Here is a 17911-nt window from a genome sequence, read left to right as displayed (position 1 = left end):
CTGCTTCTAACTGTTACTTTTTGAACTGCATACAGGTTTCTCAGAAGACAGGTATGGTTGGTCTGGTAGTCCCATCTCCTTAAGTGTTTTCCACTTTGTGATCCACACAGTTTGGTGAGGTCAATGAAGCAGATGCTTTTCTGGATCCCTTGCTTTCTCTATGTTCCAGCAAATGTTGGCAATTTGATCTCTGGTTCCTCTGCCTTTGCTAAACCGAACTTGAATATCTGGAATTTCTATGTTCACATAATGCTGAAGACTAGGCTGGAGGAATTGAGCATAACCTTACTAGCATGGGAGATGAGTACAACTGTTCATTGGCTTGAATATTCTTTAGTACTGCCCTTCTTGGGAACTAGGATGAGGATTGACCCCTTCCTGTCCTCGGGTCCCTGCTGGCTTTTCCAAATTTTCTGACATATTTAGCGGGGAACTTTACTAGCATCATCTTTTAGGATTTTAAGTAGCTTTGCTGGCTTTCTATCATCTCCACTAGCTTTATGGGCAGCAGTGCTTCTTAAAACCCATTTGACTTCACATTCCTGAACGTCTGGTTCTGAGTGAGAAAATACACCATTGTGATTATCTGGATCATGAAGTTCATTTTTTTTTCGTATAGTTCTTCTGTGTCCTTTTTCCATCTCTTCTTGGTCTATTCTGCTGTAATAGATCACAAAATACCAGAGTCAAAGTGATCTTGGGCAAGAAGAACAACGTTCGAGACTAGGGTTGCTGATTTCAAATTGTATTAGAGAGCTATAGTAATCAAAACAGAATGATTTGCTTCTGGCACGAAAGCAGACACATAGATCAACAGAGCAGAACAGACAAGCAAGAAAGGAACACACACCCATATATTGTCAGTTAGCTTATGAGAAAGGAGCCAAGACTATCAAATGGGAAAAGGAGAAGCTTTTCAAATATTGCATGGGGAAAACTGAATAATGCTATGGAAAAATGAAACTGTGCCCCTGTCTTTTACCATACACAAAAATCAACTAAACAGGGTATAAAAAATTGAACATAAGGTTTGAAGCAATTAAACCCCTAGAAGAAAACATTGAGGCAATCTTCTTGCCTTCTGTCTTTGCAATGAGTTTTTGGATTTCACACCAAAAGCCAAGGCAACAAGGCAACAACTGCTAAAACAAACAAGTGACACCACATCAAACTCCAAACAAAGGAACATCAACAAAATCAAATGGCAATTTACAGATTGACAGAAGGTATTTCCAAATCATATATTTCAGTTCAGTTCAGTTCAGTCGCTCAGTCATGTCCGACTCTTTGCGACCCCATGAATCGCAGCATGCCAGGCCTCCCTTTCCTTCACCAACTCTTAGAGTTTACTCAAACTCATGTCCATTGAGTCAGTGATGCCATCCAGTCATCTCATCCTCTGTTGTCCTCTTCTCCTCCTGCCCCCATATATTTGATAAGAGCTTAATATCCAAAAATACATGAGACATACAACTCAAGGGCAAAAAACACCAAATAATCCAAATTTTTAATGGTGCTTAAGAAAATTAAGAGTTTCAATAAACCTGAAGATTAGACTGCAGATGAGAGACACAGCAAGATTTTCCTTCTAGAACAACAAAAACTTGTGCTTTCTTGGTATTACTTTATTCATCTCCACTCATTTGTTTGACAATTACAGTTCAAAGTGTACATTCTTCAGTCAATAGAAATCACCCCACACTGAGCTATAATATGTACTAAGAACAGCCGCACTGGGAAAACAAACAAACAAACAATTATTTGCATATCTACTATGAGACCTATAAAAGGCAAGGTAATTTCCAGAGTTGACCACTCCATTGTTTTCTATATTTCATTTCAAAATAAAGCCACTAAGCAAGGACAATGAGTTAAGAGCCCTCAATGATATATACATAGATAATCAGTTTCAAATGGGAGCATTAATGGATTATAATTTGGAGGTAATCTATTACTAGTGTTGTAACTGTAGTCCTTTTGATTCTCTACTGCATCAGGGTAATACTTCATTATAAAAATTAATACCAACAAAGGTCACATACCACTAAAGTGATAGTGAATAGAGAAAGACATAGAATATATTAGGCAAGAAGTGAAAACATGGGAAGTCAGCAATGGTAGTAAAGTAAAGGGCAGTATTGCCTTAAGAGGAAGGAAGGTTCTCAAAGTTTCTTGAAACACCAAGAATGAGTCAGATGTGAGGAATTAGCTTAATTTGTAAACCAGAAATTCTGCCAGAAGAAATTTAATTTCATAAAAATATTACGGTGTTAAAACCCACAATTTAGGCAGAGAATAGGGTAGGGTAGGGTATATAGACATTCAAATTCTCCATTGCTTAGTGCATCAGACACTCAAGGACCACCCTCACTGAAGTCTTTCTGTATTGCTCAACCTACAGGTACCACCATGGAGAAAGAGATAGCTCTCCTCCACGGGAAGCTGTACCCTACACTTATGGCCTCGTGGCTTTCCTTAAGAAGCATTGGATGCAGCAGATTTCCTCCATCCCATCCCATCCGGCTGACTCCCCACGGTCAACAGAAGTCCTCATCCTGGAATCATTCTGCAATCCCCATGGCCTCAGCTCCCAGCTTCCGTGGACACCAGTGGACTTACAACCCTGTCCAAGGTATGAAAGGCAGCAGCATGGCTTGTCTATGTGGTTCTCACTCCGTTCAGATGGTCACGGGTTAGTTAGTTCACTCCCCAACAGCCTCAAATGACTTCCCCATTCCAGTGGACGGCCATGGATGTGGGGATCTCTCCCCTGCGCTTCAGCTCCCTCAACGCCAGGTGCAGGCTGCTCCCACTTATTCTCCTCCTTCTTTCCCCTTCATCCTCGACCCTTCTCTCCTTTGTCCTACCGAGTTCTGTGTGGCCCCTAATATTCCTCCTCAGTAGTCTGGGCATCCCGCCAGTATTCTCCTGGTCTTCTGTGAGAATTGCTGTGTCTTTAGACCTTCTTGATGCATCGGTGGAGAGAGGTGTACCCCACTTCCTACTACTGCTCCGTCATCTTGTCCACCCCCATTTGTGAATCTATTAGAAATGAGTTTCCCTTTCTTTTAAGTATCATTGCCATCACCACACATGTTAGACTTTTGCTTTTTGAGGAAAACACAGGTAAGTTCCACTCTCTTCAGTTGAGTCAGTCATTCAGTTGTGTCCAACTATTTTGACCCCATGGACTATGGCAACACAGGCTTCCCTGTCCATAACCAACATCCAGAGCTTGATCAATCTCATTATTAGATCTCATGATTAGATCATGACTCTCAAATATTAGAATCTCAGTTCAGTTCAGTTCAGTCATTCTGTCAAGTCTGAGTCTTTGCGAACCCATGAATCGTAGCACGCCAGACCTCCTTGTCCATCACAAATCACGGAGTTTACTCAAACTAATGTTGATCTAGTCGGTGATGCCATCCAGCCATCTCATCCTCTGTCGTCCCCTTCTCCTCCTGCCCCCAATACCTCCCATCATCAGGGTCTTTTTCAGTGAGTCAAGTTTTTGCATGAGGTGGCCAAAATATTGGAGTTTCAGCTTCAGCATCCTTCCAATGAACACCCAGGACTGAGCTCCTTTAGGATGGGCTTGTTGGATCTCCTTGCAGTCCAAGGGACTCTAAAGAGTCGTCGCCAACACCACAGTTCAAATGCATAAATTTTTTAGGGCTCAGCTTTCTATACCGTCCAACTCTCACATCCATACACGACCACTGGAAAAACCATAGCCTTGACAGGACATACCTTTGTTGGCAAAGTAATGTCTCTGCTTTTAAACATGCTATCTAAGTTGGTAATAACTTTCCTTCCAAGGAGTAAGTGTCTTTTAATTTCATGGCTGCAATCTGCATCTGTAGTGATTCTGGAGCCCCAGGAACAAAGCCTGACACTGTTTCCACTGTTTTCCCCATCTATTTCCCATGAAGTGATGGGACCAGATACCATGATCTTAGTTTTCTGAATGTTGAACTTAAAGCTCACTTTTTCACTCTCCTCTTTCACTTTCATCAAGAGGTTTTTTAGTTCCTCTTCACTTTCTGTCTCAAGGGTGGTGTCATCTGCATATCAGAGGTTACTTATATTTCTCCTGGCAATCTTGATTCCAGCTTGTGCTTCTCCAGCCTAGCATCTTTCATGATATACTCTGCATATAAGCTAAATAAGCAGGGTGACAATATGCAGCCTTGATGTACTCCTTTTCCTATTTGGAACCAGTCTGTTGGTCCATGTCCAATTCTAACTCTAGCTTCCTGACCTGCATACAGATGTCTCAGGAAGCAAGTCAGGTGGTCTGGTATTCCCATCTTTCCAGAATTTTCCACAGTTTATTGTGATCCGCACAGTCAACAGGTTTGGTATAGTCAATAAAGCAGAAGTAGACGTTTTTCTGGAACTCTCTTGCTTTTTCGATGTTCCAACAGATGTTGGCAATTTGATCTCTGGTTTCTCTGCCTTTCTAATACCAGTTTGAACATCTGGATATTCACGGTTCACGTATTGCTGAGGCCTGGCTTTCAGAATTTTGAGCATTACTTTACTAGCGTGTGAGATGAGTGCAATTATGCCATAGTTTGAGCACCCTTTGGGATTGCCTTTCCTTGGGAATTGGAATGAAAATTGACCTTTTCCAGTCCTCTGGCCACTGCTGATTTTTCCAAATTTGCTAGCATATTGAGTGCAGTACTTTCACAGCATCATCTTTCAGGATTTGAAATAGGTCAACTGGAATTCCATCACGTCCACTAGCTTTGTTCCTAGTGATGCCTTCTAAGGCCCACTTGACTTCACATTCCAGGATGTCTGGATCTACGTGAATGACCACACCGTTGTGATTATCTGGGTTGTGAAGATCATTTTTGTACAGTTCTTCTGTTTATTCATGCCACCTCTTCTCTGCATCTTCTGCTTCTCTTAGGTCTATACCATTTCTATGCTTTATCGAACCCATCTTTGCATGAAATGTTCCCTTGGTATCCCTCATTTTCTTGAAGTGATCTCTTGTCTTCCCCATTCTGTTTTCCTCTATTTCTTTGCATTGATCACTAAGGAAGGCTTTCTTACCTCTCCTTGCTATTCTTTGGAATTCTGCATTGAAATGGAAATATCTTTCCATTTCTCCTTTGCTTTTCACGTCTCTTCTTTACACAGCTATTTGTAAGGTCTCCTCAAACAACCATTTTGCCTTTTTGTATTTCTTTTCCATGGGGATGGTCTTGATCCCTGTCTCTTTTACAATGTCATGAACCTCCGTCCATAGTTCATCAGCACTCTATCAGATCTGGTTACTTAAATCTCTTTCTCACATCTACTGTATAGTCATTAGGGATTTGATTTAGGTCATACCTGAATGGTCTAGTGGTTTTACCTACTTTCATCAATATAAGTCTAAATTTGGCCATAAGGAGTTCATGATCTGAGCCAGAGTCAGCTCCTGGTCTTGTTTTTGCTGAAGGTACAGAGCTTCTCCATCTTTGGTCGCTAAGAATATAATCAATCTGAATTCGGCTTCAACCATCTTGTGTTTTCCATGTGTAGAGTCTTCTCTTGTGCTGCTGGAAGAAGGTGTTTGCTATGACCAGTGTTTTCTCTTGACAAAACTCTATTGACTTCCTACTTTTGCTTTCAAGTCCCCTAGAATGAAAAGGACATCTTTTTTTTGGGTGTTAGTCCTAAAACATCTTGTAGGTCTTCATAGAACTGTTCAACTTCAGCTTCTTCAGTGTTACTAGTTGGGGCATAGTCTTGGATTATCTTGATTTTGAATTGATTGCCTTGGAAATGAACAGAGATCATACTATCGTTTTTGAGATTGCCACCAAGTACTGCATTTTGAACTCTTTTGTTGACCAAGATGGCTACTGCATTTCTTCTAAGGGGTTCCTACCCACAGTAGTAGATATAATGGTCATCTGAGTTAATTTCACCCATTCCAGTCCATTTTAGTTCACTGATTCCTAGAATGTCGACATTCACCTTTGCCATCTCCTGTTTGACCGCTTCCAATTTGCCTTGATTCATGGACCTAACATTCCAGGTTCCTTTGCAATATTGCTCCTTATAGCATCAGACCTTGCTTCTATCACTAGTCCCATCCTCAAATGGGTATTGTTTTTGCTTTGGCTCCATTCCTTCATTCCTTCTGGAGTTATTTCTCCACTGATCTCCAGTAGCATATTGGGCACATTCCGACCTGCAGAGATCCTCTTTCAGTATCCTATCATTTTGCCTTTTCATATTGTTCATGGGGTTCTCAAGGCAAGAATTCTGAAGTGGTTTGCCATTCCCTTCTCCAGTGGACCACATTCTGTCTGACCTCTCCACCATGACCCATCCATTTCTTCAGTGGCCCCACACGGCATGGCTTAGTTTCATGAGTTAGAGAAGAGTGTGGTCCTGTGATCAGATTGGCTAGATTTCTGTGATTATAGTTGCAGTGTGCCTGCCCTCTGATGCCCTCTCGCGACACCTACCATCTTACTTGGGTTTCTCTTACCTTGGACGTGGGATATCTCTTTACGGCTGCTCCAGCAAAGCGCAGCTGCTGCTCCTTATCTTGGACCAGGGGTATCTCCTCATGGCCGCCCCTTCTGACCTTGAACGTGGAGTAACTCCTCTTGGCCCAGCCACCACTCATTAGCTGTGGGATTGCTTCTCTCTTCCCCAGCCCATGACTTCAGCATAGGGTAGCTCTTCTCTTGCTGCCGTCCCTGACCTCGGAAGTGGGATAGCTCCCCTCAGCCGCCGCCTCTGATCTCAGACCTGGGTTAGATCCTCTCGGCCACTCCTACACTGTTGCAGCCTGGTGCTCTCGGTCACCACCCCCGACCTTGGGCGAGGGGCTGCTCCTCACGGCCACGCCTCTGTGCGATCCATCATGCAAAATCCAGAATCAGGGTTGGGACATTCTAGGGACTGTGGAAGCATTGGTTTCTAGAGGTTTGCTCAGCACGCTTCCTTCTGCATCCTCTTCTGATGACAGAGCCTGTCGTTGATGGGTCTAAATTAGAACCTCAGAATGCATTAATTTTTTATACATGAGAATATGTAACCTTTAAAAATCTCTACCTATTTGTCCTACCCTCCAGTCTTTGGCATTCATTTTTCTCCTCTGAGCTCCATCTTTTTTGTTGTTGTTGTTGTTCTGAGATTCCTTATAATTGAGATCATATAATATTTTTCTTACTCTGACTTAGTTAACTTAGCGTAATGCCCTCCCGTTTCATCCAAGTAGCCACAGATGGAAGGACTTCTTTCTTTTTCTAATGGCTAAATAATATTTACCTATATATGTCTTGTTTTAATCCATTCACCTGTTGAAACACACTCAGTTTGTTCCTATACCAAGGCTACTGTGAATAATGCTGCAATGAACTTGGGAATACAGATCTCTCTTTGAGACAATGATTTCATTTCCTTTGACTATATATCCAGAAGTCGGATAATGGATCACATAACAGCTCTCTTTTAAATTTCTTGAGGAAGCACCAGAATATTTTTCGATAACAGTTGCACTGGTACACATCCCTACAAACAGTGCATCAGTTCAATTCAGTTCAGTCGCTCAGTCATGTCCAAGTCTTTGCGACCCCATGAATCGCAGCACGCCAGGCCTCCCTGTCCATCAAAACCTCCCGGAGTTTACTCAGACTCATGCCCATCGCATCCTTTATTTCTTCAGTAACATGTTCATTATTTAGAAATGTTTTGTTTAATCTCCATGTGTTTTTTGTCTTTAATTTTTTTTTTATTCCTATAGTCGTTATCCAGTCTCACAGTGCTGTGTTCAGAGAAAATGCTTGATAAAGTTTCAATTTCTTTAAATTTACTGAGGTTTGATTTGTGACCCAAGATGAAAAAAATGTTCCACGTTCACCTGAGAAGAAAGTGTATTCTGCGTTTGGATGGAATGTGCTGAAGATATCTACTGGGTCTGTTTGCTCTAATAGTTCCCTTTAGGTTTATGTTTCCTTACTTATTTTCTGTTTTGATGATCTATCCATTGGTAGAGGCGGGTGTTAACATGCCCTCCTACTACTGTGTTACTGTCAGTTTCCCGTTTTATGTCAGTTAGTGTTCACCTTATATATGGAAGTGCTCCTATGTTGGAAACATAAATATTTTAAATTGTTTTGTCTTTTTCTTGGACTGATCCCTTGATCATTTTGTAGTGTCCTTCTTTATCCTTTATAATAGATTTTATTTTAAGATTTATTTTTTCTGATATGAAAATTGCCAATCTGGTTTTCTTTGGATTTTCATTTGCATGGAATATCTTTTTCCATCCTCTCACTTTCAGTCTGTATGAGTCTCTAGGACTGAAGTGGGCCTCTTGTAGACAGCATATATACAGGTCTTGTTTTTGTATCCATTCAGCCACTTTGTGTCTTTTGGTAAGAATGGGAGAAGATAATAGCAAATAAAACAACTGGTAAAGGATTGCTTTCCGGAATACAAGTAGCTCAAACAAAGCAGTCATCAAAAGCAAAGGCAAATAGAAAACTATAAAACACTGATGAAAGAAATCAAAGAGGACACAAACAGATGGAGAAACATACCGTGTTCATGGATTGGAAGAATCAATATTGTCAAAATGGCTATTCTACCCAAAGCAATCTATAGATTCAATGCAATCCCTATCAAGCTACCAACGGTATTTTTCACAGAACTAGAACAAATAATTTCACAATTTGTATGGAAATACAGAAAACCACGAATAGCCAAAGTAATCTTGAGAAAGAAGAATGGAACTGGAGGAATCACCCTCCCTGACTTCAGACTCTACTACAAAGCCACAGTCATCAAGACAGTATGGTACTGGCACAAAGACAGAAATATAGATCAATGGAACAGAATAGAAAGCCCAGAGATAAATCCACGAACCTATGGACACCTTATCTTTGACAAAGGAGGCAAGGATATACAATGGAAAAAAGACAACCTCTTTAACCAGTGGTGCTGGGAAAACTGGTCAACCACTTGTAAAAGAATGAAACTAGAACACTTTCTAACACCATACACAAAAATAAACTCAAAATGGATTAAAGATCTAAATGTAAGACCAGAAACTATTAAACTCCTAGAGGAGAACATAGGCAAAACACTCTCTGACATAAATCTCAGCAGGATCCTCTATGACCCACCTCCCAGAATATTGGAAATAAAAGCAAAACTAAACAAATGGGACCTAATGAAACGTAAAAGCTTTTGCACTACAAAGGAAACTATAAGTAAGGTGAAAAGACAGCCCTCAGATTGGGAGAAAATAATAGCAAATGAAGAAACAGACAAAGGATTAATCTCAAAAATATACAAGCAACTCCTGAAGCTCAATTCCAGAAAAATAAATGACCCAATCAAAAAATGGGCCAAAGAACTAAACAGACATTTCTCCAAAGAAGACATACAGATGGCTAACAAACACACGAAAAGATGCTCAACATCACTCATTATTAGAGAAATGCAAATCAAAACCACAATGAGATACCATTACACGCCAGTCAGGATGGCTGCTATCCAAAAATCTACAAGCAATAAATGCTAGAGAGGGTGTGGAGAAAAGGGAACCCTCTTACACTGTTGGTGGGAATGCAAACTAGTACAGCCACTATGGAAAACAGTGTGGAGATTTCTTAAAAAACTGGAAATAGAACTGCCATATGACCCAGCAATACCACTTCTGGGCATACAAACCAAGGAAACCAGATCTGAAAGAGACACGTGCACCCCAATGTTCATCGCAGCACTGTTTATAATAGCCAGGACATGGAAGCAGCCTAGATGCCCATCCGCAGATGAATGGATAAGGAAGCTGTGGTACATATACACCATGGAATATTACTCAGCCGTTAAAAAGAATTCATTTGAATCAGTTCTAATGAGATGGACGAAACTGGAGCCCATTATACAGAGTGAAGTAAGCCAGAAAGATAAAGAACATTACAGCATACTAACACATATATACGGAATTTAGAAAGATGGTAACGATAACCCTAGATGCAAAACAGAAAAAGAAACACAGAAGTACAGAACAGACTTTTGAACTCCGTGGGAGAAGGTGAGGGTGAGATGTTTCAAAAGAACAGCATGTATATTATCTATGGTGAATCAGATCACTAGCCCAGGTGGGATGCATGAGACGAGTGCTCGGGCCTGGTGCACTGGGAGGACCCAGAGGAGTGGGGTGGAGAGGGAGGTGGGAGGGGGGATCGGGATGGGGAATACGTGTAACTCAATGGCTGATTCGTGTCAATGTATGACAAAACCCACTGAAATGTTGTGAAGTAATTGGCCTCCAACTAATAAAATAAAATTAAAAAAAAAAAGCAAAGGCAAGAGCTTTTCGAAAAAATAAACTAGTGAGACCACATCAAACTCAAAATCTTCTGCATAGTAAAAGAAGCCATCAAGAAAATGAAAAGGCAATTTATGGGATGAAAAAAAAAATTGCAAATCACTTATTTCGTAAGGGCTTCATATCCAGGTATATATAAGAGACTCATGCAACTCAATAGTAGAAGAAATCAAACAACTCAAATTATTAAATGGGCAAGGAAGAATAAGTTTTTTGAAAATTTTTTAAGATTAGACGGTAGATGACAGACACTGTCAGTTTTTCCTTCCAAAACAGAAGCCTGTGTCTTCCTGACATTGCTTGCTTTATTTCCAATCTCCTGTTTGGTGATTGCACTTCACAGTATGCATCCTTTACTCAATAGCAATTACAAAGTGCTAAGAATAGCTCCACTAACTATAAAAAACTAATAATTACATACTTAACCTCAAAGCATCAAAAATCCAAGGTGATTTTCAGAATTTTCCACTCCATTGTTTTCTACTTTCTGTTTCAAAATTGAAACACCTAGTAAGGTCAAGTGAGTAAGGGACCTCAATAATACATGCATAGTTAGTCATTTAAAACTGGGAGCATTACTGGATTAAAATATTGGGGGAATGTATTATTACTAATACTATTGTAATTTTATTCCTTTAATTCTCTGGAATACTAGGTTGATATTTATTTAAAATAATAATACAGCCACTATGGAGAACAGGGTGGAGATTCCTTAAAACACTGGAAATAGAAGTGCCATATGACTGAGCAATCCCACTGCTGTGCATACACACTGCGGAAACCAGAACTGAATGAGACACATGCACCCCAATGTTCAGCACTGTTTACAATAGCCAGCCCATGGAAGCAACGTAGATGCCCATCAGCAGACAAATGTCTACAAAAGCTGTGGTACATATACACAATGGAATATTACTCAGCCATGAAAAATAATACATTTGAATCAGTTCTAATGAGGTGGATGAAATGGAACCTATTATACAGGTGAAGTAAGCCAGAAAGAAAAACAACAATACAGTATACTAAGACATATATATGGATTTTAGAAAGATGTTATCACATGTGACACAAATGGCCAGTCCAGGTTCAATGCATGATCCAGGGTGCTCGGGGCTGGTGCACTGGGATAAGCCAGAGGGATGGGAAGGGGAGGGAGGTGGGCGGGGGGTCAGAAAGGGGAACACATGTACACCCATGGCGGATTCCTGTCAATGTATGGCAAATCCACTAAAATATTGTGAAGTAACTAGCCTCCAATTAAAATTAACAAAATGAAATAAACTAGTAATACCAACATAAAGACACTTATACTCGAGTTACAGTAGATTGAGAAAGACGAAGATTATGAGGCAGTGAAATCACAGAAAATTAGCAATGGTATCAAAGAAGGGGCAGTATTGCCTAGAAAGAGACAACACAAACAAGCCAGGTGGGAGCCAAACAGCTTAAGCTGTATACCAGAAACTTCACCAGAAGGAAAATCCAGTTGATAAAAGTATGCTGATGCTAAACACCAAAATCCAAACAGTAAGGAAATACGGTAGGGTATATGTAGATCCTGAAAACTACTCAGAAATGTAGACATGGGAGCAAATACACTAATGAGCATCAGAAAAATCAAAGCACAAAAGGGTCTGAAAAGTCAATCGTAACGAGACTTGGCAGTCTGATAAAAAGAATAAGAGAATCAAATTAGACACCAAAATAGAAAGACTTGTGCACATGATAGAACCAGAGAATGCTCAGGAGAGAAAGTTTCGCACCTAGTGGACGAGCGAACAGAATCCTCCAGCATCAGGAATAAAAACTCTGGGCAGGACTCATGACTGTGCAATTCTGGGACCAGCCTCAGTTTCAAAGTTGGGGCACTATACCACCTAAAAGCGAATGCAGACAAGGATTATAGCTTGCTGTGACACTGAATCACAGACAATAGTGTTTGTTAATTTACTTTTCTTGTTCAACTATAAAGTTAATGAATCACAAATCAATGATAAATGACATCATCAGTTTCCAGACAGATTCTGTTTAGGCATACAATGTACATCTGAACCTGTTCTATGATCCCAAAAAACATTTTTATACTTAATTTATTGATGTTTAATGAAGGGTAATTGCTTTACAATACTGTACTGCTTTCGGTCAAACATCAACATGAATCAACCACAGTTTTACCTATGTCCCCTCACTCTTGAACCTCCTTCCCACCTTCCTTTCCGTCCCAGCCGTCGAAGTTGTTACAAAAAATATGGAAGGCTTCACAAATTTGTCTGTCATTCTTGGGCAGGGGCAATGCTAATATTCTCAGTATTATTCCATTTTCTAATATCTGTGCTACCAAAGCAAAGGCACAAATAATTCTTAAACAGAAAAAAAAATCATATACTTTAATACTGAGTCCCAGCATTAAACTGTGTTTAAAAAATGGCCTAAACACTCTGGCTCAGAATTAAGTTCCAAATGTTTGCAGAACACAGAAGTACTTCTTGGAGCAGTATAATAATGCACAGAGTAACCTCCTTCTCCGACTATCTATCTGTACAAATATCGTCATCCATCTATATTTACACAGAGGGCGCTCCTTCTTCACCATCCCAGCTACTAGGGCACCAACTCCTGCTCAAACCAACAGGGAAAGAGAAGGCTTCCCTCCACAGGATGGATTTGATAACCTCAGGTGACTAGATCATCTGAATGGCTCATGTTTTTATTTTAGCAGGGTCCTGCCTGCTCCTGCTGCTGGTCCTGTCAAATCTGCTCCTGTGCCAAGGCAACGTATGCCCGTCCTGCAGTCCTGACACCCCCCTGAGTTCCCTTACAGACCTGCTTATCGATGCTGCCTGGCTGACCCACAGCTTCCATAACCTTTCCACAATAATGTTCAAAGAGTTTGTAAGTACTGTGGTGGTGGTGGTTTAGTAGCTAAATTGTGTATGACACTTTCCACCCCATGCACTGTAGCCCGCCAGGCTCTCGAAAGGAAACTTCACATAAGTGACTGGCCTATCCTATCCTTTAAAGAAGAAGGCTGCAATAACACACTCTCTAGGTACAAGAGGCTGTCAGTTCACAAGATGGTGAAATTGAATAAAGGATCAGTTTTGTGAAATCTCAAAGATTCCTTAGAAGTGCGATAATTTTTTCCACTTCCTTCCATTCATTTTCTTTTTTTAAAATTTGCAAAATAAATGAATTTGTATTTGTCAGCCAAGAATGCCATAAGAGAATACAATAGACTCAGTGGAATAAACACCAGAAATTTATTTCCTCACAGTTCTGGGGGCTAGAAGTCCCAGATCAGGGCACCAGCAAGGTGAGGTTCTGGTAAGAATTCTTTCTTCCCAGGATGGCTTCTCCGTGCGTCCTCACACAGGTTGGGGGGTGGGGAAGACAGACAGAGGAAAGGCCACACAGACACAGAGACAGAAGAGAAAATTCTCTGGTGTTTCGCCTCATGGAGACACTAAACCTATTGGATGAGTGTTGCTCCCTAAAAGCTCATTTAACATTAATATCTCCTGCATTAGCAGGAATGTTGTTTATCACTACTGTCCCTGGAAAGCATCAACTATTGGTACATATGTACTATATTTGGTTCAAACAGTAGAAAATAATAATAATAATAATAATAAACAGAGAAGGGAAAAGTTTAAACTTAGAAGAATTAGATGTAAAATCATTTTATAGAGACAATGTATAGAAAAAGTAGGAAAAGAATGAATTTCAAATTTTGTGATTCCCCTGTTAAAAAAATTACACATCTATCAAACATATAAATGTTCTTGTAATGGGTTCATATACTGAATGCCCAACAACCCTAACTAATTGCCTGATCACTTTTAGGATGAAAAATATGTCCAGGGCACACAGTACTATATCAATGCCACCAACAGCTGCCACACAGATCCCCTCCATGCTCCTGAAGAAAGAGAAAAAGCCCAACAGATGAACGTGAGTCTTTCACCTGGGTTTTTCACCAGATCAATGAGACAGTACGTAGGTTACCAGGCTTCAGACTATTAGAGGTCATGGTACCTGTACTTGCAGAAGAAGGTGGAGGAGCCGTAAGCCATTGAAGAGAAATTATATTATGCAGCTGATGAAGCGTGAGTGAAATCAAGGGATAACTAAAGATCTGTAGTAGCAAAAACAAGAACAGATCTATAAATTGTCCATGCACACAACTTTAGTTCAACCAATGCATTCGACACAGGGTTGCAGCTATTATTCTGTATGAAAACAGAAAAATGAATGGGAACTTCCATGTGTAAAACATAAGATTGCAAAATTCATGAATATGTAAGAAACACACCCTAGTCTTGAGTACTCCCTGTTACTAGTGACTCATACACGGAGTCCTATTCTGCACCACTGAGCCAGAGCGTCTGCCTTTCTAGGTTCTCCTGATTCTGCTTCTACTTCTCTGATACCTCCCTCATTCATCATTTTCAATCATTCCTCTGTCACCTTTTATTCTTAATTTGCAAGTCTCCCCCACAATGGCCTATAAAACATTGCTTTGCTTTTCATGGCCGCAACAATTGCCTCTGTTTTGAGGACAAAACTGTTTACATATCAAGCCTCAATCATTAGTGGCAGCTCTAAATGTTGACCATTATAATCTCTCCTTTCTGATTTCCTGCATTATCCCTTGTCCTAACATTGTTTAAAATATTTTCACATGCATCCCCCCTTAAAATTCTATCCTCTCTCTCTACAACCTTATTAGTGATACCAGCATTCTTTTCCTCTGTTAAGCTCATTAATAATGAGGATGATCAAGTAAAGGAAAAAGGTCAAAGAGCAAGAAGACGAGGGATTTTTCAATAACCTTGAATTTAAATTTTATTGAGAGTTACTACATGGCCATACATTTTACTAAGCACTTTATGTGCATTACTATATTTAATCCTATTCAGTTCTATGTTCTTTACCACTAAAACAGTTCATGGATGTAAAGAAATCAAGCATATTAACTAGAGATATTCAGACCCCAGGATTTTCATGCTCAATTCTACTAGTAGTAGTGAACTAGGGGAGAAAACCGTCCATTGTGAATCCCACTGATGCTGTTACTGAAGACAACGCTGTGCCATTTTCTGCCCGGACACATGTCAACAAGAGAGAGTCTTCTGATACCAGCATGGGGGCTGGTGTTGGGATCAACTGAGGAAAGAAAGCCTGTTTAGGAATGTCACGTCTTCCTCATTGTCTCTTTGTTGTAATATCATAAAACAAATTACCAATCAAAAATCAATATGAATGACTCATCTGATTCATTAATACGAAAGAATCACTGGTGACAATGATTTGGGCACAGGTAGAATGCCTCTTTCCTGGGTCAGGTACTGCCAGGCACATACTGACTTGTCAAAAAATATTTAGATTTCTCTCACACAAATATACAAACATAAAAGAACTCACTGAGTGGTGATAGAATTTCAGAGGGAAAAAGAAAATTCTTCATGGTATAAATTAGAACGTATCAGAAGAATTAGTTTCTAAAATAACCTAGATTTTTAATAATTCAGTGAAGTGTGAACTAATAACTTATACTTCGACTTTTGCAACTTTTACTACCTTCAAAAATCTCTGCATACACATAGGAATAACCAGAAGTTTTTTCTAAGTCAGCTGCTCTGAGCAAAGATCACATGTTATCAGAACCACTCAATTATGATTATTTTAATGAGACCGTTTCTTATTGCTTAGAATGAAGACCTTAGTAAGTTGATACTCATCTTACTGTACACCTGGAATAAACCTTTTCATCATCTAGTCACCGAGCTGCAGAGGTTGAAAGAAGTCTCACAGGCTATCCTATCAAGCGCCATAGAGAATGAGAAAATGTCAGACAAACTTCAAGCATTCATAGCAGGTCAATTCAGAAAGGTGAGCTTCCTGCAGAGGGATTTCTTGCTTTGTTCATGAATAAAAGAGATGACCTCTGTAATGCATAAGGAGTTTTGAAATATCTCAGTTTGTAAGAAAAAGATTCGTCTTCTATATGCTAGACTGCTACTACATAAAGCAGGAGCCTAGTCATCCATAGTGATAGAGTCTACTGTAAAGGAATCAGATTTCACTGCCATTTTTGATATGTGCAGCCTTCCCTGTATTGTACACAATTCCACCAAAAGCTTGCCTCTTCCTGGGCACAGGTGGTTGACATATTATCAAGATTCAGAGAACTAGAGAACAGAATTTGCTAGGTCAGCATTTTCCTCAAAGTATCCCAGGACATCTGCTCTTGAAGTCCACTTGTCATCTTTCCCTGTTCTCCTCAAATCAAAGGATGACAGTGGGAAGGAAGAAGAGAGAAAGTTAAAGCTAATCTTGAATTATGTTTCTACTTTTTATATTCCTAATAGTTTTTTCATAGGCTGGCTCCAAAATCCAAATCTAGAGTGTTTTATACTTGTATGTGTTCCCCAAATCTTAATTTGATAATTAGAAGCAAAAAAGATAAGTAAATACTAATAAAACGCAATGACTAAGAAGTCATTATCTTTTGGGTATTCAGATTATTGTTCCAGTCTATCAGAAGATAACCAAGACTCGCATTATCTGGTCAGGACTCTCATCCCTGACGTCCCGCAATGAAGAGAGGCGTCTTTCTGAATTTTATAACCTGTTCAAGTGTCTAAGCAGGGATTCACGTAAAGTTGACATTTACACCAAGATCCTAGCCTGTCGAATACGCAAAACGTGCTAAATCCACATCCATCCCATCCAGCTCTGAGATGGTCAAAATGATCTATCCCATAGCAAGCTCCTGTGAAATTTACAGCTTTTTAATGCATGCTGTGTGAAATGGGTCTTCTCTTAAAAAAATAAACACAGACTCTTTAGAGATGTCAAAATCTAAAAGGGCAATTTGCTAACATTTCTTATATTCATTTAATAGAAAATCAAAAGAAAATCCACGCCTACAATTGAAAGAATGAAGCTCCTATTAAAATTAGTCACAAATAGAAGTTAGCATTACGAAGAAGACCATTAAGAGATTACTTAAGGATCACAGCCAATTATTCTGTGTCAAGTTATGAGAATCAAAGAATTAGTCAATTGTTCATGGTTCTGGTCATGCTACCAAGAAGACTGAATTCTCAGGTTACCAAATGGAAATAAACAAATGAAGAACCTTTGAAGTTCACTAACCTTATAGATTAGTAAATCACATGTCATGGATACAGTGAGGACTTAAACTGAGGTTTAAAAAAATCTCTATTTTCCAGAAGCAGGCCTTCAAGTTGTGGAGAAAGAGAGGGTGGTATAAACACACAAATTGCTATATTACATGATAGCATGAAGAAGAATAAGATGTGATGTCAACACGGTGCTACAGTAGATTGAAGTAAAGCTAGGAGCCATCTGAGGATGACATAGGAGTGACATAAATGGTATGGCTCCATGATGGAGTTTTGAAAGGTTGAAGGGATATTGATGTACAAAAATAGGAAAACAGTATATCTTCAATTCATTTAGGATCATCTTATGAAGTAAGGATCTCCAACATCCTAGATCAATGCAACTGAGATAGTAATACGT

At 39.7% G+C, this 17911-nt stretch overlaps 1 protein-coding gene and 1 non-coding gene across 2 annotated transcripts; one reads left to right on the top strand and one right to left on the bottom strand.

Annotated features, from left to right (window-relative positions):
- The first annotated feature begins 2457 nt into the window (after positions 1-2457).
- On the top strand, positions 2458-17075 carry LOC136151485 (chorionic somatomammotropin hormone 2-like). The gene is made up of 5 exons (XM_065912661.1): positions 2458-2632; positions 13080-13252; positions 14204-14311; positions 16073-16252; positions 16884-17075. Exons 1-5 carry the CDS (start codon positions 2458-2460, stop codon positions 17073-17075), a joined length of 828 nt encoding a protein of 275 aa, XP_065768733.1.
- Positions 12603-12706, bottom strand: LOC136151999 (U6 spliceosomal RNA). Its single transcript, XR_010660160.1, has one exon. It is a non-coding gene; the product is annotated as a U6 spliceosomal RNA (small nuclear RNA).
- Positions 17076-17911: the final 836 nt, after the last annotated feature.

This window comes from Muntiacus reevesi, chromosome 20 (genome assembly GCF_963930625.1).
Source record: "Muntiacus reevesi chromosome 20, mMunRee1.1, whole genome shotgun sequence".
NCBI classification, from domain to species: domain Eukaryota; kingdom Metazoa; phylum Chordata; class Mammalia; order Artiodactyla; family Cervidae; genus Muntiacus; species Muntiacus reevesi.
This window is presented reverse-complemented; position numbering and strand designations above follow the sequence as displayed.

Excerpts from the sequence above, each read along its gene's own strand:
- LOC136151485 (XM_065912661.1), top strand. The coding sequence starts at position 2,458 with ATGGCCTCGTGGCTTTCCTTAAGAAGCATTGGATGCAGCAGATTTCCT. Across the intron at positions 2,633-13,079 it reads GACTTACAACCCTGTCCAAG|GGTCCTGCCTGCTCCTGCTG; the intron begins GTATGAAAGGCA and ends TTATTTTAGCAG. Across the intron at positions 14,312-16,072 it reads AAAAAGCCCAACAGATGAAC|AATGAAGACCTTAGTAAGTT; the intron begins GTGAGTCTTTCA and ends CTTATTGCTTAG.